At 37.2% G+C, this 26484-nt stretch overlaps 1 protein-coding gene across 2 annotated transcripts; it reads left to right on the top strand.

The window, feature by feature from the left end:
• The first annotated feature begins 670 nt into the window (after positions 1 to 670).
• On the top strand, positions 671 to 25732 carry SPESP1 (sperm equatorial segment protein 1). Of its 2 annotated transcripts, none has more exons than XR_007519901.1 (2): positions 671 to 858; positions 960 to 1295. XR_007519901.1 is itself a non-coding variant. In XM_049905819.1 (2 exons), exons 1-2 carry the CDS (start codon positions 795 to 797, stop codon positions 25718 to 25720), a joined length of 1101 nt encoding a protein of 366 aa, XP_049761776.1. In that variant the 5' UTR covers positions 671 to 794; the 3' UTR covers positions 25721 to 25732. The 2 variants fall into 2 exon arrangements, 1 of the variants encoding a protein (XP_049761776.1); XM_049905819.1 differs by lacking the exon at positions 960 to 1295 and adding an exon at positions 24684 to 25732.
• Positions 25733 to 26484: the final 752 nt, after the last annotated feature.

Raw genomic sequence — 26484 nt, forward strand, 5'->3', positions numbered from 1 at the left:
CTCCCACAAAGATTACAGCCCAGGAAACTCTATGGGGCAGTTCTACTCTGTCCTGTAGGGTTGCTATGAGTCGGAATCAACTCCGTGGCACGCAACAAGGTGATTGTAAAGGCCCTGCCTACCCCTCCCTCTCTCTCCTCGTTCTGCGGTCCAATTAGAATAAACTACTTTCAGTTTTTGGAGACCTCTAAGCTTTCCTCCTTCTAGGAAACCTAACCCGCTTCCCCCAAACTAACCCCCACATACAAGCACAGACACCAGCTGGGTGGCGGAGCTCCTTCTCCGTGCTCCACAGTGCCTATTACTTCCCCCATTAAAGTACTTCCACGCGGCTGTAACTGCCAAGTTATTCGTCAGCCTCGTCATTAGACAAAATGTTCCTTTGCCTTAGGACCGCGTTTCAGCCACGGCTGTATCCTCAGCTTCCGGGATGGCCCAAGCGCCACGGCCGCAGGCAGCACCACCTCAGGAGTCGTCGGAGCGCCTTCGCCTACACCTTTCGAAGCCCGCGCCGGAAGCAGCGCCTCGAAGGCCAGCGAGCACGCGCACGGGGGGCGGGGCGACGCGCGGTAGCTCCGCCCCCTGCGCGCGGCCCCCGGAAGGGACGGCCTTTGCCGCTTGCGCTCCCCTCCCCCATCCTCGCTGCGCTTGCGCACAGGGGACAACCGTTGCAGGGCGCCCAGGGCTGTAAGGTGGGATCGTCGGCTGCCGACACCCCAGTTTCGGCCCTGAGGTACCGGCCCGGTGGGCCCAGGACGTTCCAGTCGCATGGCGGAGTGCTTCGGACGACGCCCATGAAGTCCTTAGCCCTTCTAGTTGCGCTGTTGCTATGGCCTTCGTCCGTGCTGGCATATCCGAGTGAGTGACTGGTCTGAGGCGACAGCGACCCAGGGGACACACCTGGGGAACTTCCCGGGCTCTGGGGCCTGTCTGAAGCCCGGCTCTTCCTTTTCCCTCAGCTTCCCTGGTCGTCCCAAACCCCACTGTCCAGGGTCCTGGCCTACCTGCGCTCAGGTGTGTCCCTGTCTTACTCGCGACCTCCTCCGCCCCGAACCCGCAGACTGCCCGGCCAACCAGGAAGAGCAGTGACGCGGCCTTGGTCCCAAACGTGAGCAGGGATGCGCCTGTCTGGGCAGATTGTGCTCGCGGACACCCTGCTTGTTAGTTAACCTCATCGTCTTTTAGCAAATGTGCTGCCTAGGTGATGAAGCAGGAGCCCCCAAACCAACGGCCAGCGGCCAAACCTTTTGTATGGTTGGCCTGCTAAGAATGATTTTGACATTTTTAAGTGTAATATTTTGTGTCATGTGAAAAAGCATGAAATTCCAGTTCTGTTGTTCATAAATAAAGTTTTATTGCAACACAGCCACGCTCATTCCTTTATGTTTTGCCCATGGCTGCTTTCCTGTGCTGTAACAGCAGAGTTAAGTACTTGCCACAGAGACTGTTGTTAGTTGCCGTGCTTGGTGACCGCATGTGTCCCAGGGTAGAAGTGCTGCATACCTCTTCTTGGATGTAACATTTGTGGAAGCAGATCACCAGGTCTTTTTTCCACAGCGCCGCTAGGTGGGTTCGAATTGCCAACCTTTAGGCTAGCACTCTCTGGCCCTTTATAGAAAAAGTTTGTCTGACCCCTTTGGTAAAACCCAGAGAGCATATGGATTCTGGGTAGCCTTCTTATGGCACTCATGTGACCCTGTATGTAATTCTACAGAGCAGCCTCTGGATACACAGGATTCAAAGAGTTAAGCAGAATTACAAATTACTACTTGCCAAGGAACTCTTTGGTCTCTCCCCAGTAGTTGAAAACCAATAAGCCAAATTCAGGGATGCTAAAAGTTTAGTATATTAACAACAACCATGTGGACAGCTTGAGGTATTGAAGCATTTGAGTCAGGTATCTGGTATTTGAAATAGGACTGTGAGGCTTGTCCTTCTAGTCTGACTGTTGTTTAGTGTAGCATTTAGTGATGTTGGGATTTGGTTGAACTAACTAAATAACATTTAACAGATGTAGAAAAAAATAGTAACATAAGTATATCTGTTGTTCTTCAGTCGATTCGTACTCCTGTGGCCCTATAGGACAGAGTAGAACTGTCCCATAGGGTTTCCAAGGCTGTAAGCTTTATGAATCCCATGGAGTGGCTGGTGGGTTCGAACTGCCAACCTTTTGGTTTGCAATGGAGTGCTTAAACCACTGTACCACCAGGGGTCCTTAGTAGCATAATTAGTGCTTGCCAATTATATAGAGCTATATTTCAGAATTGTTAACAGGGCATATTTAAAAATTAGATTTAAAAAACAGAAAATAGAACACAACCTAAATAATCATGAATAGTGGTGGGAAAAGTGCTGGATAAAGTATCCTAGACAACTCAAGTTAGTCCTTTCAATATTAGCACTTGTCATGTTTAGCGGTTTTTAACAAAAATCTTTGTAAAATTTTTCTTCCTTGCCTTAAGAGACTAGAACGTCCTGAATGTGTTATCTCTTCTTGATGTCTGATGGCCGTTATTACTAACACCAGTTATCGCACTTTAGTGGTTGTGGATCAGGAGGCCACAGCTGACTATGAAATACGCAGATTTTAGTGAAGGTGTTGTTAATACTGTCACACAAAGTACTCTGGGACTCCTGCCCACCAGCCCCTGGATTCTCAGTTAACTCAGTGAGATTCCTGCCACCTGTTTCTTGCCCCTCTCCATAATTTCATGGCCTGTTCTTTTTCTCTGCACCCTCCTCCCTAAACTTTCCTAACGCTTCTAGGAAATGAAATGATACTTCTCAGAAAAAGGAATGCTTTTGTGTGGAAAGTATAGATGATATAAGACATAAGGGTAATATATACATGTCTAAGATCATAGAAGATGTCTTAGAAAATCTGTTTCCTCTTTTCCATCAAAGTGAATTAAGGGATATGTAAGGCAGTGTTAATATGGCTACTTTCTCTTTTTTTCTCTCTCCCTTCTTCTCCCTTTTTGTCTCTCTCATTCTATTGCTCTAAATCATTTTAACTGCTTTTTTTTTTTGAATAGGTGTGCAAAAGAAACTGGCTTATCATTTTGTTTGATTTAAATCATTTATGTAGTCTTTATTTTATATGGGTGTGATTCCAACAATTATTGGCAAGAGAGTCAAATAAAAAATGGTCTCTCATGCCAAAAATAAGTCAGATAGTTTTTCATAATGAAAGTAAGCCTTGATTTTTTCCTAGACTACTAAGACAGTTTTGAGGTTATTGTATAAACATCATAGGCATTTTGTATAAAGCAGCTACATTTTTTGAAAAATCTCAGTACTTTTTGTAACTTCCCATACACTTCTAATGGGCTCAACCCAAGTTTAGCTAGTACCAGTATAATTTAAATTCAGTTGATATGAATGAGATTTGGGTGTATGGAAAACTACACTCACCTTCATATACATACATCCTGGTGGTGCTGGATAAACACCCTTTTACTATAACGTTAAACGTCTACGCATTCAGTTAATTTCCTTGTATGTGATCTTTCCATAATTTTAGTTTTAAATATTTTCCAGTTTTCAAAACATGCCCTTTAATGTATCTGCACTGTACAACTTAACTTTGATTCTTAATGAGACTTCCTTTTGCTTTAAAAAAATTTACAAACTCCAAAGTAACATGAGGAGCCCTGGTGGTGCAGTGAATGAGAGAGATCGGCTGCTAACCGAAAGGTCGCAGTTTGAATCCACCAGATGCTCCTTGAAACCCTATGGGGCAGTTCTACTCTGTCCTGTAGGGTTGCTATGGATCAGAATTGACTCGACAGCAACAGGAACACAATAGTAACGTATGTAAATAATATTAGAATAGGAGCTCTGGTGGCACATGATGTAATTTGCCTTTTATAATTTAAAGTCATTTAATACTCATGGGCCTGAAGCTAGGTGTTTGGTTTAAGTCAGGTATCTGGTATTCCAGATAGGACTGTGAGTCTTGTGCATCTAGTCCACCAAATACCCACTGCTGTCCAGTCGATTCTGACTCATAGTGATTTTATAGGACAAAGTAGAACTGCCCCATAGGGTTTCCAAGGCTGTAAATCTTTAGGGAAGCTGACTACCACATCTTTCTCCCATGGAGCAGCAGGTGGGTTCGAACAGCCCACCTCTCAATTAGCAGCAGAGATCTTTAACCACTGTACCACCAGGCTCCCCCTTTTTTTAAATACATGGTGAATAAATTTTTTTTTTTTCAGGTCATCTCTTTGGATGTTGTTGTCGTTAGGTGCCATTGAGTCCGTTCCGATTCATGGCAACCCTATGTACAACAGAACGAAACATGGCCCTGCGCCTTCCTCACAATTATTGCTATGTTTGAGGCCATTGTTGTAGCCACTGTGGCAGTCCATCTCGTTGAGGGTCTTCTTTTTTGCTGATCCTCTATTTTACCAAGCAAGATGTCTGTCTCTTTGGATAGATTAGAACAAACAGTTAATGGTATAGGATTTTTTAGGCCAGGATAACAATACCTCTTAACTTATTTCTCTAGAGTGATACTAAAGGCTCAATATGTGAGCCTTTGGCCTCCATCTTTGTCCTTAGGATAGACTTTGTCCATATGGGCCACACAGGGCAAGGGAAGTTCAAAGGCAGCAACCAGGACCAATTGTTCAAACATATCAGCAAATAAATTCAAAGAAAAAGCAGAATTCTTTTATTTCAAGTACACTTTAAAATTCTCTTGATTTTGGTGTTGCAAATTTATGTTGTTTCAAAGTCCAAGGGTGTAGCAGTTGGGAGGGTCTCTCAAACTTGTGAATGGAATATCATGACAGACTTCATTTATGTTTGAGATAATGAAGAGCATGTCATCTAATATGTGAATGTCCAGAAGGCGGCCTCTGGGAGAGTAGCAGGAAGTCCCATTTCTGTTCTTTTGACCATAAAAAAAAAAAACCAAACCCATTGCCATCGAGTCGATTCCAACTCATAGCAACTCTAGAAGACAGAGTAGAACTGCACCACAGAGTTTCCAAGGAGCACCTGGCGGATTTGAACTGCCAGCCTTTAGGTTAGCAGCCGTTATGCTTAACCACTATGCTTAACGACTACTAAATATTAGCCTTTAAATAGATATATTTTAATCTGATAATATATGTGGAAACCCTGGTGGCATAGTGGTTAAGTGCTATGGCTGTTAACCAAGAAGTCGGCAGTTTGAATCTGCCAGGTGCTCCTTGGAAACTCTATGGGGCAGTTCTACTCTGTCCTATAGGGTCGCTATGAGTTGGAATCGACTCAACAGCAGTGGGTTTGGTTTTTTTCGTTTCGATAATATATATACAATTACACTCAAGCAAAAGTCTTCTTTTTACCTGAATAAAATGAACCCAGTATAATATTAGTTATTAAAAAAGATTTCCTTTTTTTAAAAGCTTATTATAAATTTGTGACTTTCTAAAAAAAAAATTTATTTTACTTTAATTTTTTCTGAGTCTTAAATGTTCATCTCTTGGCCAGTTGGAGCCACCGTGAACTGCCTTTTGTGTTCTTTAAAAAAAAAAATTGTAAAAATATATGCAACATTGCCAATTCAACGTTTTTCAGTTGTACAATTTAGTAATATCAATTACATTAATATTGTTGTGCAACCATCACCCATAATCATTGCCAAATTTCCCATCACCATAAACAGAAACTCACTGCTTTCCAGTCATATATATATATGTTCTTTAAGCACAAAGACCAGATATATCCCATGGAACTTTTTTGTTTTTATATGAAAGTTTTAAAATGTGTCTTTCCCTCTTTACTGAACCATCAGGTTTCTTCCCATTATTTGCAACATTTTGGTACTACTTTTAACTTACCAGCTATTTATTCTTATATCAAACCATGTGTTTAAATTACAGTATTATTTAACTTTAAAACCTTAGTTTTTTTAAAACCCAAATTTATTTAAGCACATGATTATGTAGCACTCATTTTACACACACATTTAGAGTTCCATTTTGACTTACATTGTTTTGGAGTGTATCTCTTTATATTGTGTTATGCACACTTGGAATCAGAGACTACTGCTATCAGCATTTTACTAGTTTGAGTGAAGAATAGAAACCTCACCTACATTTATGTCCTTTTACCCTCCTGCATTTATAATTGTCTTGAATGTTTCTTTTACATACATGGAGAACCACATCAGACAGTCTTGTAATACTTGCTTCAACTGTCTAACGTAAGTTAGAAAACTCAAGAGCAGGAAAGTCTATTGTATTTACCCATAGTTTTGTTCTTTCTGTTATTCTTTCTTCCTTCCTTATGTTCTAAGATTCTATCTTTTATCATTTCCATTCTGTTTAGTGAATGCCATTTAGCCATTCTTTTAGGGTAGGTATTCTGGCAATAACTTATTTGTCCTTTATCTGAGAGTGTGCTTTGATTTCCCTTTCATTCCTGGAAGATATTTTCCCTGGATATAGAATTCTAGATTGATTGTTCTTTTCCTTAAGAACTTGAAAAATGATTGTGACATTTCCTTCTGACCTCCATGGTTTCTGATGAAAAATCTGCTGTCATTAAAAATTGCTTTTCCTCTATAAGTAAGGTGGTGTTTCTCTCTCATTGCTTTCAAGGTATTTTTTCTTTTTCTTTGGTTTTCAGAAGTTTCACTATGCTGTGTCTGGGCATGGATTTTTTTGGTTCATTCAGTTCGAAGTTCACTTAGCTTCTTGAACCTATAAGTTCATATCCTTTGCCAAATTTAGGAAAATTTCAACCATTATTTCTTTGAATATTTTTTCAGCCTTATCTTCTTCTCCCCTTCCAAAATTCTGATGGCTATTAGATCATTTTGTTATAGTCTCTTAGGTCTCCAAGGTTCTGCTCAATTTTTTTTTTTAGTCCATTTTTCTGTATTGTTCAGAGGGGTAATTTTTATTGTTCTGTTTTCCAGTTCATAGAGTCTTTCCTCTGTCCGCTGTCCATTTTCCTGTTGAGCCAATCCACTGAGTTGTTTGTTTTTAATTTCAGTTATTGTATCCTTTAGTTCTAAAATTTCAGTTTGGTTCTTCTTTATATCTTCTTGGCGCTTTGGTGGCACAGTGGTTAAGAGCTCGGCTGCCAACCAAAAGGTCAGCAGTTCGAATCCACCAAGTGCTCCTTGGAAACCCTATGGGGCAGTTCGACTCTGTCCTATAGGGTCACTATGAGTCAGAATTGACTTGACAGCAGTGGGTTTTTCTATCTTCTACTGCTTTGCTGAGACTTTCTATTTTTTCATTTGTTTCAAGCATGCCCATAATTGCTTTTTGAAGTATTTTTATAATGGCTGCTTTAAAATTGTTGTCAGATAGTACTTACATCTGTGTCATCTCAGTGTTGGTGTCTGTTTGTTGTCTTTTCTCATTTAAGCTAAGATTTTCCTGGTTCTTGGTGTGATGAGTGATTTTTCAATTGAAACCTGGACATTTGGGATATTATATTGTGTGACTCTGGATCTTATTTAAATCTCCTGTTATAGTAGCCTCCTCTGATACCACTTCAGTGGGGAAAGAAGGAGTTGCCTTGTTAGCACAAGGTAGAGACGAAAGTCCTGGTTTCTCACTCACCCTTCTCTTACTTGGTAGTGGCACTTCTCTAGAGTAAGAGAAAGAGAGGTTGGGGCTCCTTATTACAACTTGATGAGGGTAGAAATCTACATTCCCCACTTAGCCTTTGCTGGAGGGAGTGGGAGTGTGGCCGCAGGTTTTCTGTGGTGTTTGGTTGGAGTGGAACAGTTATTGTTCTTGAATCTTGGCCTGAGAAGTGATAGTTTCTAAGCTGCATAAAGGGAAAACAAAACCACTCCCTCCTCTTCTTTGATAAAAGAATAGAGAAAAATAGAATTAAAAAAAATATATAATTCTAAATTTGGCAGCTTTTATTCCTGGTCCGCTGACTAGAGAGAGCAGGCTTTTCTTGGAGTGTTTTTTTTTTTTTTTTGTCTGTACCCATTGGTGTATCTGAGCTGCCAGCTGCTCCAGCACCAGTCTGGGATATATGAAGCAAAAAGGAAACCCAGGGAGCTCACTGGTATGTCATTATTTAGATCTTGAGGTCTCTAGCTGGCCTGCCTTCTATCTACCTTTTATAGTCTTCTTATGTTTGTTTTATATATAATGGCCAGGGTTTTTAGCTGTACTTAGTAGGAAGTAATAGGGAGAAGTATGTCTTCTCTGTCTTCTTGGAAGTGGAAGTCCTTTTAACCATTTTATTTGGGGCTTTTGGAAGAGATGATGAGTTTTACAAGTAAACGAAAGTAGAATGTACATAGACGTTATATGATGACCTGTTTCTATTTTTAATTTTGGTCAAAATATGTTGGAATTAAGTTTACAATGCATTGGTCTATATTGCTTTCCTGTTTGTGTGTAAAGTACAGGTTACTGGAAACATGAGATAGAAGTCTTAATTGACGCTCAGGGAAATATCAGACATCTGTCTACCTTATTTTGTCTGTAGCGCCATGTTGGCTCCGTGTCCTCTTCTACCTACATTATTTTAATAGAGTTTTTTTCTGACTAGTGAGTCATGAAACTGTAGATAGAGAGAATATAAATAAATTCAGTATTTTGAGAGTTTATCTAAAATTCTTTAACTTTTCATTTTTTATAGCTAAATAACCAGCGTACCTTAATTTACTAGTGACATTGTTTTTAATTCACAAGTAGTTTGATGCCAGACTTCAAGTTTTTTCCTTTTAAAAGTCTTTAGATAAATACATATGTTTATTAACTTAAATACATATGTGTATTAACTTAAAATTATTTTAGTTACAGATCCATAGTTAAGAATGACGGAAAATATAACCAAGTTAACGCCAAAATATAATCCGTCCTTAAGAATTATCTGAGAACTATAGCACTTAAAAATGTTTTAATGAAGTAATTCTATTGGCCCTACAATATTGTATAGGTTTTATAATAACCAATTTTTCAGACACCAGGTATTTGTTTTATAACACATTTCAAGTGCAATCCCATGTTTACATTTTATATATATATATATTTTCCTTCTTCAGTATGGGTCACAGGAAGTTTATTAGCTGAAGTGCAAAATTTCAAATTCTACTTGGATTTGGATATGCCATATTTTATTTTCCAGTTTTGTATTCTGAGATAACTATACAACCACCACAGAAATGAAACACACACGCAAAAACTTAAAAAAAAAAAAAGTTTAAAAAAAAACCCTAAAATGTTCTTTTGAAATTTTAATCATATCAGACAAGGAAATCCCCAAAGAAATTTTAAAATGTCCCATTTTTATTATAACCCTACATTTTATTACCCTTTGAAGTATAGATATTTTATATAAAAGTCCCCAAATTTGGAATTATGTACCTTTAGAAAATTATATTTTGCTCTGTTTTATCAAAGAAAAGGTGAGAGTGGTTTAGTTTTCCCAATACGCAGCTTAGAAGCAATTGCTTCTTTGGCCAAGATTCAAGGTGACACGTTTTTCCTTTTCTTAAAACCTTAGTCTTGGAGGAGGAGCTAGATTTTATTACTAGTTTTTAATGTTAGTATTTTAATTACTATTGTTACATTTTAGTGTAATTTTTGGCATCCTGTCACTTCTTGGAAACCCTGGTGTCGTAGTGGTTAAGAGCTATGGCTGCTAACCAAAAGGTTGGCAGTTCAAATCCACCAGGTGCTCCTTGGAAACCCTATGGGGCAGGTTCTACTCTGTCCTTTAGGGTGACTATGAGTTGGAATCGACTGGATGGCAACGGGTTTGGTTGGTCACTTCTTAGGAGCATAGAAGCTAATTTTTTCCATTTTGGGTATAAGGTTTTTCTGAAAAAAAAAAAAAGTTAAAACAGTTTAATTCAGTATAACAGTTTAACTTTGTTGTCATTGCTGAGTGCTGTAGAGTTGGCTCTGACTCATAGTGATTCCGTGTGGCAGAGTGGAACCGCCCCATAGGGTATTCTTGGCTGTAATCTTTATGGAAGTAGATTGTCAGGTCCTTCTGGGTGGGTTAGAACGGCCAACCTTTTGGTTAGCAGCCAAGCACTTTACCGTTGCACCACCAGGGTTCCTTATTTTAGCTTTACTGATTAGGGATTTTTCCTGAAACAGATAAAGATATAGTATTTTTTAAAAAGCACACTCATATATATTCATTGTTTTAAGCAGGCATTGTAAAAAAAAATTTTTTTTTTTACATCTCATACCAATTTAAATTTTATGTGTGCAATTAGATATTTTAACTGTTTGCTTAAAGTGCATTGTTAAGACCCTGAGACTACACAAATATTTTAAAAACTCGATTAGTTTACGATATATTTGTATAGATAGTAAAGCACTAAATTTTCTCGGGGCGGTTTGTTACGCAGTTTCTTTAAAAATAAAATACACCAATTAATTTACGTGTTAGAACCATTATTCATAGTTAAAAATGACTGACGAGATCTAAAAGTTATATTTGAATTTCTAAAAATTTACACCATCTTTGGTCACAGAAACCATAGTGTCTCAGCTGAGATAAGGAGAACTAACCTACTCCTTCCTACCTCTTTGGCAGAAGAAAAAAATCTTATGAATTCTATATTGAGATACATAATCTTAAATTTAAGAACTTTTATTTTAATGTTCCTGGTTCAAAGTAATGAAATTATGCTATCATGAAACTGGGAAATATAATTCTTGGCTTATAACTTTTTAATTAGATCTACTTATTAAAATGAAGATAACATCGATTGGTAAAATCAAGTTTTTGTAAACTCTAATTCTTTAACAATGTTTTTTTAATCTCTGGTAATTTCCAGTAACCATAATGCAAAACTGAGTTACACGCATGACGTTTTAAGCATGTATCATATAAAGTGCGTAAATCACAGGTGTAACCAGTGCCCAAATCAAGACACAGACTATTACTAGCCTAGACTAGTTCCTCAGCACGGTGTATGTATATGTATATATTATTGTGGTAAAAATATATTATCGTAAAACATTTGCCATTTCAACTTTTTTTGCATGTACAGTTAGGTAGCATTAATAACGTTCATCATGTTTTGCAACCGAATTTTCCATCACCCTTAACAGAAACATAGTGCCTCCTAAAAGCAATAACTCCTCCTCATTCTCTCATTCTCTCCCTCCCACCCCAAGTAACCACTGATAAACTTTGGTCTCTATACATTTGCCTGTATTAGGTAATTTATGTAAGTGGAATCATATTATATTTGTCCTTTTGTGACTGACTTATTTCACTTAACATGTTTTCAGGGTTCATCTGTGTTGGAGCATATATCAGGACTACATTTCTCTTTATGGCTGAGTAATATTCCATTTATGTATATACCACATTTTGTTTGTGCATTCATCTGTTGATGGACATTTAGGTTGTTTCTATCTTTTGGCTACTGTGAATAGTGCTACAGTGAACACTGGTGTGTACATGATGTATCTGTTTGCATCGCTGCTTCCAGGTTCCTTGGATATACACCTAGGATTGGAATTGCTGGGTCATATGGTAGTTTTGGAAACCCTGGTGGTATAGTGGTTAAGTGCTACAGCTGTTGACCAAAAGGTCTCCAGTTTGAATCCACCAGGTGCTCCTTGGAAGCCCCATGGGGCATTTCTACTCTGTCCTACAGGGTCACTATGAGTTGGAATCCTGACTCCACGGCAACGTGTTTTTTTTTTTTTTTTTAATGGTAGTTTTATGTTTAACTCTTTGAGGAAACACCGAACTGTTTTCCACAGTGGCTGCACCATTCTACAATCCCATTAGCAATCAACGAGGGTTCCAATTTCTCTACATTCTTGTCAACACTTGTTGTTTTCCATTTTTCTGATCACAGCCACCCTAGTAGGTGTGAAGTAGTATCTTACTGTGGTTTTGATTTGCATTTCCCTAATGACTAATGACACAGAGCAACTTTTCCTGTGCTTGCTGGACATCTGTATATCTTCTTTGGTGAAATGTCTATCCAAGTCTTTTGCCCATTATTTGATTGGATTCTTTATTTTTCTGTTGCTTAGTTGTAGGAGTTCTTTATATATTCTGGATATTAAACTCTTATCTGATACATGTTGTGTTGTTGTGTGCTGTCGAGCCGATTCCGACTTATAGCGACCCTATAAGATAGAGTAGAACTGTCCCATAGGGTTTCCAAGGAGTGGCTGGTGGAGCAGAACTGCCGACCTTTTGGTTAGCAGCCTGAGCTCTTAACCGTTTCACCACCAGGGCTCCATCTGATATATGGTTCCCCCAAATTTTCTCCCAATCTGTAGGTTGCCTCTTCACTTGTTGATTAAAGTCCTTTGATGCCCCCAATTTTCTGATTTTGATGAAGTCCAATTTACCTATTTTGTCTTTTGTTCCTCATGCTTTTGGTGTCATATCTAAGAATTTATCAAAAACTGCATCCTGAAACATTACCCCATGTTTTCTTCTAAGATTTGAATGCATTTTGTTATTACATTTATGTCTGATGCATTTTTGAGTTAAGTTTCATATGTAGTGTATGGGTCCAGTTTCATTCTTTTGCGTGTGGAAAACCAGTTGTCACGGGACCATTTATTAAAGAGACCATTCTTTCTCTATTGAACAAGCACCCTTGTTGAAAATCAATTTACTATAGATGTATGGGTTTATTTCTGGATTCTCAATTCTACTCCATTGTTCTGTATGCCTATCATTATACCTATTCCAGACTGTTTTGATAACTGTAGTTTTATAGCATGTTTTGAAATTGGAGAGTGTGAGTCCTCTTACTTTGTTCTTCTTTTTCAGCATTGCTCTGGCTATTCAGGGCCTCTTGCTATTTCATGTGAATTTGAGGATCAGCTTTTCCATGTCTGCAAAGAAGGGCTTTAGAATTTTGATGGGGATTGTGTTGATTATATAGGGTGCTTTGGGTAGTAATGACATCTTAACAATATTAAGTATTCCAGTTTATGAACACAACATCTCCTACCATTTATGTAGGTCTTTAATTTCAGTGATGTTTTATAGTTTTCACGGTATGAGTCTTTCATTTCCCTGGTTAAATTTATTCCTAGGTAGTTTATTCTTTTACATGCTATCGTAAATGGAACTGTTTCCTGAATTTCCTTTTCAGAATGCTCATTGCTGATGTATAGAAATCCAACTGATTTTTGTGTGTTGACTTTTGACACTGCCATTTTGCTGAATTCATTTATTAGCTCTAACAGCTTTCTTGTGGATTCTTTGGGGTTTTCTATATATAGGAACAGATCATCTGCAAAAAAGAATAGCGTTACTTCTTGTAAATGTGATATTTTAATGCATGTAAGTATTTAAAATCTTGCATAAAAACTTCAGTGACTGAAATTTTCTAAATTTCTTACATTTACAAAAATGGGCTTATCCAGAAAGAATCTATGTATAGAAAAGTTATTCATGTAACCACACAGTGAGTCATTAAGGTTAACCAAATGAAATTCTTGTACATGACAAATCAAACTCCTTATATTTTACAGTCTTCTCATAAAGTGTACTAATAAAGAACAGATTTCCCTTATCCTCTAGTATTGTAACGCTGCTACCAAGAAAGAACCATCAGTTAAAATACCAATACTCTCAAGTCAAAATTAAAGAATTTAAATAGAGAATTTATCAGATAAGTGTGTTTGTAATGACAAAACAGTTTTAAAAATTACAGATAGTTCCAAGCAAGATAATTTAACTATTCATTAGTTTGGGTAGAATGTAGTCCGATGGTTGTCGTTGTTGTTAGGTGCCGTTGGGTCTTCTCCGACTCATAGCGACCCTGTGTACAGCCGAGTGAAACACTGCCTGGCCCTGGGTATTCCCAGTGATCGTTGTTAGGCTTGAGTCCATTGTTGTAGCCGCTGTGTCAGTCCATCTCGTTGAGGGTCTTCCTCTTCTTTGCTGGCCCTCCACATAATCAAATTATACAAAGGCAATTTTAATGTTCAACTTTGTCATTCAGTCAGTACTTTTACTCTAAATTTTAATATTCATAAACTGCTATTTATTGACAGAACCAGTAATTATGCTAGTTTTAATCAAGATTTCTGGCTAAGGTAATCATTGTCTGGCTTATATTACAAAAAGGAATGCAATTATAGTTTAAATGAGGGCTTAAAAGTTCAGGTGGTTATACCATAAATTTTAAGGAGCCCTGGTGGTACAGTGGTTAGGTGCTTGTCTACTAACCGAAAGGTCAGCAGTTCGAACCCACCAGCCACTCCGTGGGAGAAAGATGTGGCAGTCTGCTTCCGCAAAGATTACAGCCTTGGAAACCCTATAGAGCAGTTCTGCTCTGTCCTATAGGGTCATTATGAGTTGGAATTGACTCTACAGCAATGGGTTTGGCGTTTTTTTAATACCTTAAGTTAATGTTAAAACTTAATTGGAAAAGATCAATAAAAATTATGTCTTTAAATATATATCTTCTAAGTCTGTTGACTGAAATGACCTAAGAACAAAGTCACCCCACAATACAAGTCTTGATGTGCACATCTAGTCCTCAGATTTTAATCTCTAATATTGTTTTCCCCTAATCTAAACTATAAGGTCTTAACCTTTTAAATGTGCTTAAAATATACAGAATTCTGCTTTTTCCTTAACTTTATTTGCTTGTTGATGAATTTACCAGTTGTTACGGGTTGCTACCTTAACTTCTCTCCTTGCTTTATATGGTCTTTGAAAGGAGTGGAGGGACAGAGACCTTTCCAAAGACAATGTTAGAAGCCAACAACTTACCCACCAGGTCTTCTGTTTTCCAGGCCCAAAATAACACTGTTATATAAATCTATTTGCACCACTTAGTCATAGGAGATGAAATGAGAAAACAATTTCTTTGCATTGCTTACTCCTTAGATTAAAAAAAGAGATTAATGTTCCAGATTTTTGGATTTGTGGTTCCAAGACCAAGAAAATTTAATAATTTAAAAATGTATAAGGGGTATATCTAAAAAAAAAAAATTTTTTTTAAGCTGATCAAATATATAGGGTGTTTTTTTTTTTTTTTAGTATGCTTCTAGTTAAGAAAATACATTATATATAATCTGGAAGGCTGTTAAAAATGTGTAGGTTGGCAAAACTCCTCAAACTGATCCATAGATTCAACACTAGCCATATCAGAATTCCAGCTGGTTTTTTTTGCAGAAATTGGCAATCTGTCCAAAATTCATATGGAATTGCAAGGGACTCAGAATAGCAAAACAATCCTGAAAAAGAAGAACAAAGTTGGAGGACTCACATTTCCCAATTTCAAAATTCACTGTACAGTTGCAGTAAAGATAGCACAGTGCTGGCATAAGAATAGACAGATCATTGGAATAGAATTGAGAGTCCAGAAAGAATTCTTACATTATGGTCAAATGATTTTCAACAAGGGCACCAAGACAATTCAATGGAGAAAAAATATTCTTCAGCAAATGATTCTGGAACACCATGGAAAAGAATGAAGCTGAAACCCTACCTCACACCATATCCAAAATTAACTCAAAATGGATCATAGACCTAAAAGTGAGAGTTAAAAGTATAAAACTCTTAGAAGAAAACAGAGATAAATCTTCATGACCTTGGATTTGGCAATTGTTTCTCAGATAATGACATCAAAGCAGAGGTGTCAAAAGGAAAAATATACAAATTAAGTACATAAAAATTTTGTGCTGCTAACGGTACCATTAAGAAAGTGAAAATATCACTCACAGAATGAGAGAAAACATTTTAAATTATGTATCTGATAAGGAACTGGTATCCAGATTATATAAAGAATTATTACAACTAAATAATAAAAAGACAAATAATCCAATTAAAAAATGAGAAAAGGGTCTGAGTAGACATATTTCCAAAGAAGACATTGAAAAGCCAATAGGCACATGAAAAGATAGTCAACATCGTTAGTTATTAGGGAAATGCAAATCAAAACCAAGATGAGACCACTTCACAACAACTAGGATGGCTATCATAAAAAAGACAGACAATGACAAGTGTTGTGGAGGAGGTGGAGAAATTGGAACCCTTATACATTGCTGGTAGGAATGTAAAATGGTACAGCTGCTTTGGAACTTCTTCAAAAGGTTAAACGGAATTACCAAATGACCCAGTAATTCTGCTACTAGATGTATAAAACCATCTAGAGGTATACCCAAGAGAAATGAAGACATTTGTCCATACAAAAACTTATACATGAATGTTCAGTACTCACAGTCACCAGAAAGTAGAAACAACCCAAATGTCCATCAGCTGAGTGGATAAAACATACCATGGAATATTTTTCAGCTATAAAAAGAAATGAAATACTGAAACATTATGCTGAGTGATAGAAACCAACCACAAAAGAACATGTATGATTCCGTTTATATGAAATTCAAGACTAGGCAAATCCATAGAGACAGAAAGTTGATTAGTGGTTGCCTCGGTCTAGAGGGTAAGAGCAGTGAGGGAATGGATTTCTTTTTAGGGTGATGAAAATGTTTTAAACTTAGATTGTAGTGATGGTTGGACAACTCTGTGAATATACTAAAAAGCATCGAATTGTATACCTTAACTGGGTAAATTTTATGATATCTGAATTATATCTCAGTAAAGATGCTAAAAAAATATAAAAGATAAATTATGAAAGTATTTTAAAATTATTTAAGATTGTGATTTACTTACGCTAAAGATTATGTCAATAAAATGTTACTTTAGAGATTGGTAAAATCCAATAAAAGAAAAAAGTACTCAAATTCGTTAAATTTATGTGATAAACTTGTATTGAACCCGTTGCTGTCAATTCCGATGTATGATAATCCTATTGGGCAGAGTAGAGCTGCCCCATAAGGTTTCCAAGGCTGTAATCTTTAAGGAAGCAGATTGCCACATTTTTCTTCCATGGAGTGGCTTATGAATTCAAACCCCGACCTTTTGATTAGCAGCCTAGTGCTTATCCACTGCACCACTAGGGTTCTCTAAATTTCTATTAAACCATTTAAAAAACCAAAATCAAACCCACTGCCATCAAGTCAATTCTGACTCAGTGACCCTATAGGAAGGCCATTAAGGAAGAAGCAATTACAAGAAGTATAGGGGCTTTCTGAAAATTGGAGCTGTTTAACTGCAATGTTTATGATGTTTTAGGTAAACTTCAGAGTTAGACATTTAGAAAAACATGGTTAAAGCTGTATCTTTTATTGTTATAAAAAGCTGCCTGCATTGCCTGAAAGAGGACTTTTTTTTATTGCCTGGATTTAGACTTTTAGCCAAAAAAAAAAAAAAGTCTTTATGCCAGCCGACCTTCTTTAAACTAAACATGAGGTTTAGTTTTCCTCCACAAGCATTCTCCACGTTCTTCTATAGAAATTTTTTTACTTATGATTATTTCCTTAAGATAGATTCTTGGAGATACAATTAAGTTGCATACCTACCAGCATTTTGTTCTTTCATTCAGCAAATAATTTTTGACTGTCTCCTATGGCCTTAGGCACTGGCTAGGACATGAGTATTTTTAATCATATTACCTTGAATGTGGCCAGACACAGATCAAGAGAGAGAGACCATGAAAATTTTAGTTTTTATTAGATTCACAGTTCCCTGGGGGGAAACACAGATGCCATCATGAAAGACCACTCAGGGGTGTACCTGGGGACAGGTAACAAGAAGATGGAATTGTGGGAGAGGGCTTCTGTATGGCAAGCAAAGTGGGGTTAGCTAGGTTTCCCAGGTTTCCTAGGGATTGGGCATTTTGAATAATTCCACGGGCTCCAGGCCATAGGGACTATCCCTAGTTGTTGGGTACCTGGTTCCGGGTCAATTAGGGTAGGTGTACGGGGGCCCAGGAGTGTGAGAGCCTGATAAGAGGAATGATTGAGGAGTGAACTTAATCACCTCTGCAAAAAAGGGCCAAGAACTTAATCAGCTGTTCAAAACCAGGTCAAGACAGCATTTTTTAGATATTATGTATATTATAGTACAAAGGGCTGTGGTGAGCAATGCAGACATGGCCACAGCTCTCAAAGAGCTTACGGTATGTAGCAGTCTTCAGTTAACAAATAAGTTCTAATGATTCAGAGTCCTATAAAGAAAAGATCAGAGTGCTTTGAGAGAGACTAATGAGGGACCTGGAGATCGTAAAGGAACTTCTTTTACTAAGAAAGTACCATATATACATGCCAAGCCTAGGTTTTATCATTTAAAAGAATATTTCTCTACTTGTTGGGCAAAATAAAAATTGCTTTAATTGCATTTCTTTTGTTAACGGTGAATTTTAGCAAGTTTTCATGCTTATTGGTTTTTCTTCATTTCTTATACTCTCTGCTTCTTGCTTTAAAAAGAAAATCTATTTCTATGAAAAGGAAATACATATTTAGAATGTATTGTTTGTCGATGGAAATTTCATGTTTCATTGGTCATTTTAACTCATGATTTTATTATTTTCCTCAGAATAAACTAAAACTAACTAAATTGCCTTTTAACTCTGTGAAGCAGATTTATTATTATTATTATTTTAAATCATTGGCTCTCATTTCCCACTCATACTTTGTAATCAGAAAATATATTAAATTTGGCCAAAGTATTTTCAGTAAAACAACCAAACCACACCCGTTGCCACTGAGTCGATTTCGACTCATAGCAACCTTTTAGGACAGAGTAGAACTGCTACATAGGGTTTTCAAGGAACAGCTGGTAGATTCAAACTGCCAACCTTTTGGCTAGTGATATTTCCTGCAAAATCTCCAACTCGTTTAGCAGATAGCCATCCTGCCTTCTGGGGACACTGGAGAGCAGCATCACGGTTTCTCAAGCTGGAAGAGATTTTTACCTTTGCCACTTTCTAGGACATTGCTGTGTTTCGTTGGATCACTAACTGGTAAAAATAGAGGGCATGTTTCAAAGTACAGCAAGTGTAGACTGTAAGTACTCAGGCGGGGTAGTCTGATTTCTGCAAGAATTTGAACTTTGCTCTTCTTTTTAGTACCTCCTGAAGAATGGACAAAGCAGGTGTTCGTAGTGGCCAGGGCCATCTGTAGAGTATATGAGGCTTGGCTCTCCTTTTTACTACCTTTCCTGCAAATATTTTTACAAAGATTAAAATGATTGGCAGGAGCAGTCCTTATTAGTAGAATTTCAGAGGTCAATATGAAATATGTAAATGTTTAGGAGGACGAAAGCAGGAGGTGGGAGTTTGTGGGGAGAGGATGGATTTAACAACAGAACAACACGGAGTCGAAGGGTACATGAAGAAGGGAAGAAAAGAAGGTACATGGTCTGTTGCTAGGCAGTCAACAACAGGCATTTTAGTGTTGCCTGAGTAACAGGAGAAGGGCATAATGAGTACTTCAGGTTTTTTAAGGAAGGAACTAGTAGCAAATATCTTCTTCTCCTATGTTTTGACACCCTAACTCACTTAATAGCAGCCTGGTCTCCTAGTTATTACTTTAAGAAGAGACAAGCTGAATGATTTAAAAATTGTTTAGCAGACTATAACGGCAATGTCTTTTAAAAAGCACTTAACCCTTTGTTGGTTGCAGATTTTAGATTTGCTTATGAATAGTTACTCAGGATGGAAATCTTTCCAAAGCAGATTTTGAAAAACACTTTATTATGGAAAATTTAAAATATATACAAAAGTAGAAAGAATAGTATAATAAGTCTCCGTATATCTATGGCCAGCTTCAGCTATTATTAACTCACGATCAATCTTGTTACAACCAGAAGTACAACCAGAATGCTCTTTGGACATGTTATCAGGAGGGACCAGTTCCTCGAGAAGGACATCATGCTTGGTAAAGTAGAGGGTCTGCAAAAAAGAGGAAGACCCTTAAAGAGATGGATGGACACAGTGGCTGCAAGAGTGGGCTCAAGCATAGTGATGATTGTGAGGATGGCACAGGACCGGGCAGTGTTTTGTTCTGTTGTGCATAGAGTTGCTATGAGTCAGAACCAACTTGACGGCACCTAACAACAAACAACAACAACAATTTTGTTTCATCTATGTCTCTACCCACATTCCTTTTTCCCTCACCTCCTTATTCTTCCTCCCCTACCCCTGGGGCTTGGATTGTTTAGAAGCGAATTTCAGACTTCATATTATTTTATCAGTAAATATTTCAGTATAAAGCACTAAAATGTAAAGACTTACACACACACACACACACACACACAGAGAGCATGCCATTTTCACACCAAAGAGGTTAATACCATTAGATAACAGGACAGTGCTCAAACTTTCCTGATTCTCACTTCCTCTTCCCTCTTTCTGTCTTTATCAGTTTGCTTGATTGAACTGGGATTCAAATAAAACTTGTAATGTAATTGGTTGATATTTCTCTTAATTCTCTTTTAATCTATAGCCCCCCTGCCGTCTCTCTATATTTTTTTTACCCTTGCAATTTAATTGTTGAGGAAACTAGGTCATATGTCCTGCAGAGGTTCTGACAGTCTGGACTTTGCTGGTTGCATTTCCAAAGGTATAGTTTAATATCTTCCTATGTTGTCCCATGTATTAACTATATATTGCTAGTTAGATCTAGAGAGATCTATTGGATTCAGGCTTGGCTTTTTTTCTAAGACTACTACATAAGTTGTATTGTGTTCTTCAGGAGCCATGTAATGTCTGATTAGTTATCCTTTTATGATGTTAGCAGTCATTGATAATCATTGAAAAATGGTCATATCTAATTTTAAATGGCTTCTTCATGTATTAACTGGAATTTTTATAAATTGAAACTTTCCCTTACCTTGAACTATTTCTCCATATACTCTATTTCTGCATTTTTCTATTCTGTTTCATTCATCTGTGTAGTCATGTTCCATTGCTGTAATATTTTTCTAATAGAGGCTTTATATTTTAATAACTGGAAAAAAATTTTTTTTCTTTTTTTAAAGCTAGCCCCTGGTTTTCTTGGCTATTCTTAATCATTTGTTCTTCCAAATGAACTTTATAATAAATTTTTCTAGCTCTAGAAAAAGTGGTATTTTTATTAGGAGCACATTAAATGCATAAATAACACAGGGAGAATACAACATCTAAGCATCTTATGATGTTGAATCTTCTTGTTCAAGATCATGGTATATCTTTCCATTTGTTCAAGTTTGCTTTACGTCTTGCAAAAAAAGATTTTATTATATTCCTATATTAGTTTCCTATGGCTGCTATAATCAATTACCATAAACTCATTGAGCTAAAACAACAGAAACTTATTCTTTCACGGTTCTGGAGGCCAGGAGTTCAATATCAACTTCACTGAGCTAATATCAAGGTTTTGGCAGGAGTGTGCCATCTCTGGAGGCTTTGTGTTCCTTGTCTGTTCCAGCTTCTGATGGCTGGCTGTATTCCTTGACTTGTGGCTGCATCGCTCCGATCTCTGCCTCCATGGTCACATTGCCCCTCCTTGTCTGTGTGTGTGTTAAATTTGTCTTCCTCTCTCTTCTAGGAAAACCTGGTTGCGTAGTGGTTAAGTGCTATGGCTGCTAACCAAAAGTCAGCAGTTTGAATCCACCAGATGCTCCTTGGAAACTGCGCAGGGCAGTTCTACTGTCTCCTATAGGGTCGCTGTGAGTCAGAATCAGCTTGACAGCAACGGGTTTCTGGTTTCTCTCTTAAAAGAACACTTGTGACTGGATTTAAGACCCACCTGGATAATCTAGCATTATCTCCTCATGTCTTGATCCTTAACTTAATCACATCAGGGAATACCCTTTTTCCTTATAGGTAACATTTACAGGTCCCTGTGATTAGGTCTATTAATCAGGCTACTACGATTACTCATATAGGTTTTGGGCATTTCTTTTTGAGTTTATAATGAGATATTTTATCATATTATCAAAAACGATACCTTTCTTCTCGCGTCTTCTAACTGGTTTATGTTTGTAGGTATGAAGCCTACTCTTTTTGTATACTGATACTGCAATGTGTTATTTGCAGTAGCTTTCCAACTGATTCTTTCGTGTTTTCTAGATTTATACTTATATCATCTACACATACAGATTGTTTTACCTCTTTCTTCTGAATTTTCACATCTCCAATTATTTTCCCTTATCTAATTGCATTGGCTAATACCTCCAACATGAAGTTAAATAGTGTTGGAGGTAATTGTTTTTTGTTGTTGTTAGCTACTGTCGAGTCAGCCCGTGCTCATAGCAACCTCATGTGTAGAGTAGAACTACTCCATGGAGTTTTCTTGGCTGTAATCTTTATGGAAGCAGTTTTCCAGGCCTTTCTTGTGTGGAGCCACTGGATGGGTTGAGTTAGCAGCTGATTGCAAACCACTTGCTCCACCCAGGCTCCTATGGAGATATCCTCATCTTGTTCCTGACTTTACCAGAAATGCCTCTAGTGTTTCATACTAACTAAGATCCAAGATATACTTTTTAATGTTCTCCTTAGGAATTGAAATTTATATTTTAAATGAGAAATGTAAGCAGTTATCATTCTCGAGAATAACATATAGTGCTCTGTAGCTTTTAAAGTGATTTCAAATATTTAATTTTTTTGGTTCTGTGAGGTGAAAGACCAGATATAGTGTCTTCATTTTATACTCAGTAAATGTCCAGAGAAATTATGTAATTACTTAAAATCATGCTATTAGAAAGTGACAGAGCTAGGACCAGAATCAAAGATTTTATTTTCAATGCACTAAGCTGTACATTTTGTTCAGTATTTTCCTTTAGGAAAACTCTAGATTCAGGACAATACATTTTTTATAAGTATGAACCTACATTATAAGTTATCTTCCTTTTAAACATGTGACTTTTAATAGTTTACTATATTAAGTGGTTGGTGGTTTTTTCTTTTCTTTAAGGAGTGGAACATTATAGATTTGGCTAAAGTTTCCTTAACTACCAGCTTCAATCCCATTCCTCTCTTCACTTTTCAGAGGCAGCCGCCACATGAGTTTGGTGTGTTACCCTTCTAGTCCGTTTAAAAAAAACCTGCAATTCACACACACACACACACAATTTATGATACTATGTGAGTTTTTAATAAAATTATTACAAGGATAATACCAAGCTCCATCTTATGTTCTGTATCTTCCTTTCTTTATCCGTCATCATCGTATAGATCTTGGAGAGTGCAGGGCTCTTCTAATGTGACATAAAACACAGAATTCCGTTATAACGGCCAGCTCTCCAGACAAGTCTGATGTCTTTCCACTATTACGTTGCCTCACTAAACTGTTCTCATTACAATTTTTTAAAAGAATTTTTTAAAATTTAAAAATAAGCTTTGAATTTTGATTAAACTTCTATCTGATCTTTCTAAGTCATAACAGAACAGTTAGAGAGGAGAAACATGTAGCTATAAAGCAATTCTTGAGTATTTTGTGCTTGCCAAAAATCCAGATAAAAATGCCTCCTGAATAGAAAGTGTGTTATTTTGTTTAGCCTGCAGAGAGATGGTTCAGGTAAGAGTTATTCACGATAGATTTGCAAAAAGACTTCCTTGAATTAAGTTAATTTGAATCCATGATCATGGAAGAAAGTAGTAAGAAAATCAACTCAAAATTAATGTAATCCAAAATCCCAGCACTTAAAATCCTCCTGACTCAGGAGTAGGGGAGTTGAACAGAATTCCAGAATATTTTATTCAGTAACATTTTCTGTTTTCCACATTGGAAACAAGAGACTTCAACCCCTCAGATGCTGCAAAATACCAGTGTAAAGAGAACTGCATTTTGTTGTAAGAGTGAAATTGATGGTTTAGATCAGAAATTGGCAAACTTTTTCTATAAAGGATCAGATGGTGAATATCGTTTGCTTACAGGCCATGTGGTCTCTGTTGCAGCTACTCAATTCTGCTGTAGCAGCCAGGCAATCTCATGTGTTGCAGACGAAACTGCCCTCCATAGGGCTTTTTAAGGCTGTGACCTTTTGGAAGCAGGTCTCCCAGCCTTTCTTATGAGGCGCCTACATAAACAAATGGGCAAGGCTGACTGGGTTCCAATATAATTTTGTTCATAAAATCAGTTGAGCAGGTAGTGGCAAGCAGGCAGTAGTTGGATCTTTGCTAGGTTGGAAGTAGTGGTGTACTGGTAAATATGTAACAACTGGCTTTTGGGAGGAAGGGAGAAGCCCTGATTTATAGCGTTTGCCCATTTACACAGTGTAGATATTCCCACCATGGTAGAATTCAAGCTATCAACTCAATCTCACTGAAAGGTGAACAGAGTTGCACAGTAGCATACCATTATATAGCATTTCTACCAGAGACATAAATAATAAATAGTAAATAGGTAAATAGTAAAATAATGGGAGAAATAAAGTAATAAAAATGATTTTTGTTTTAGATATATTTGATTGAAAATTCATAAATTTCATTTTTAATGATGTCTGTGCTAAACATCTGGCTCAAAAAAATTCCTGAAGATTTAACAGTCGTTTCCAGTGAGCCAGTACAAACCCACTCCAGCGCCCCTGGGTTGGAGGACATAATCAAGAATTTTAGTTGAATAAGTTGCCTGCTGAATCATAGGTTATGTGGGAGAGTAAAAGCAAAATGGTATAGAGAATTGTGTTAATATACAGCTTTTGCACTAATCTTGCTCATCTGTTTTAATACAAACCTGAAAAAATAATTTTGCTCGGATAAGTGAGAGTTGACTCTGTGTCAAAGGTGCTTTTTTGCTTAGTTCTTTATCTCAACTTTTAAGTGATAGCACATGAAGTAAATTTAGTCAGTAGATTCTACAAATATGTCACAAATAATAATAAATGCTACTTACTCTTTATGTGATTTTTTTTTTCTTAAGGCATAACTGTGACGCCTGATGAAGAACAAAACTTGAATCATTACGTACAAGTTTTACAGAACTTACTACTAAGTGTTCCCACTAAGGAGGAGCCAGGCCATAAGCTAAAATCAAAGCCTCCAAATAATGTTTATTCCACAGGATCGAAGGTATCAAAATTTAAGGAGATAATTACACATGCAGAAGCTGTAAATGAGAATGATGTTTTAATCAATCCCATCAGTGAAGAAACTACAGCTTTCCCTACTAGCGGCTTCACACTGGAAATAGAAAGGAAAAAACGCACTAAAAGTACAGCCTTCTGGAGGATCAAGCCAAACAATGTTTCTGTTGTTTTACATGCAAAAGAACCTTATATTGAAAAAGACGAAGAGCCAGAAGTGGATACGAAACCAGCTAGGACATCAAAGACATTTTCACGTGTGACCGATTTTCCTAGGAGGTCAGCTTTCACCACGCGTATGCCACCGATCGCCACCACGAAGGAAAGCACTGACTTTGGCGAACCCACAGAGCCAGAAGATGTTCCTCAGCTCTCGGGTGCATTTGATGAAGAAAAGCTTGAAGCATCTACATTTGTGAAACAGCCACAGGGTTTGAATAATGATGACATTTTGAAAAAAATTTCAGATATTCATTCCCAGGTGCAACAGGCGCCTCTTCGTGACGACCTCAACAAAGAGTCTAGAGAGGACATTCAGGCCTCTAAAGATCACCTGAGACGAAGTATTGCTCTGGCTGCAGCCGCGGAACATAAACTGACCAAAATGTACCAATCGCAGATCTTGCCGCTGGGACAGACTGGTGATGAAGTCGGTAACCTTGAAACTGTTATTAACATGCTGTACAATTCTAGATCCAAGTTATCTGAATATTTTGATATTAAATATGTTCCACCAGAGATGAGAGAAAAAGCTAGTACAGTGTTCGCCACATTGAAAGAAGTATTATGTGTAGGTCGAGAAGAAACTCAAAGGCTTATTAGGAAGTTAATAAAGAATAATATAAAAATTTTAAACTTACTTGATACTCCATGACTGCGCACTCATTCACAGGAGAGAAATAAGCGTTTTACTGATTTCAAAGATGTAGAAGAATATTTTCTATAGTAGTTTAATATGCTAACATCTTTACCTGTCATGTGTTATGCAAAATTTTCATTTGCACGAAAAATCTAGTAATTTAAAATAAAATTTTGTTCAGTAGATTGTAGTTTTTCTCATTAATTTTAAAGGGTGTGAAGATCTAATTTTTTAACTGTTTAAGCTTTGACTTTACTTGAATAGATTAAATTCACCCGTTTTATAAGAGTTAAGAGACTGCGCACTCTAAAGCCAATTTTAAATAATTGCATAGAAATGTAAAATTTGGGGGAATCTGAGTTTTCTGTCTGAATAGCTTACTTGGGGCCTGTATCAGAACTGCTTTATTTGGCTATAGGCGTGCCTCATTTGAAAGGTGGATGACATATTAAGACACAACCCTGTTCTTTTGTCGTTACGTGCTTTTGGAATATCAGTGAGGGACTATAACCTCCCTTTTTTATTTATTTATACAGATACACAATGAAGCAAATCTATTATCAAGGAGTACGATTAACATAATTAAGGCTAATTGTGTAATATTATAGTTTTGGTGCAGGTAATTTTGTATTATGATTTGACCAGTTAAAAAAAAAATATGCATATACATATATATATTTACACATATATTTAACTCCCCATTCTCCTTTCCCCCAGCACCTAACCCATTGCTGTTGAGTGGATTCCGACTCATAGCAACCCTATAGGACAGAGTAGAA

Source organism: Elephas maximus, chromosome 13 (assembly GCF_024166365.1).
Source record: "Elephas maximus indicus isolate mEleMax1 chromosome 13, mEleMax1 primary haplotype, whole genome shotgun sequence".
NCBI lineage: Eukaryota > Metazoa > Chordata > Mammalia > Proboscidea > Elephantidae > Elephas > Elephas maximus.

Excerpts from the sequence above, each read along its gene's own strand:
- SPESP1 (XM_049905819.1), top strand. The coding sequence starts at position 795 with ATGAAGTCCTTAGCCCTTCTAGTTGCGCTGTTGCTATGGCCTTCGTCC. Across the intron at positions 859-24,683 it reads GTCCGTGCTGGCATATCCGA|GCATAACTGTGACGCCTGAT; the intron begins GTGAGTGACTGG and ends TTTTTTCTTAAG.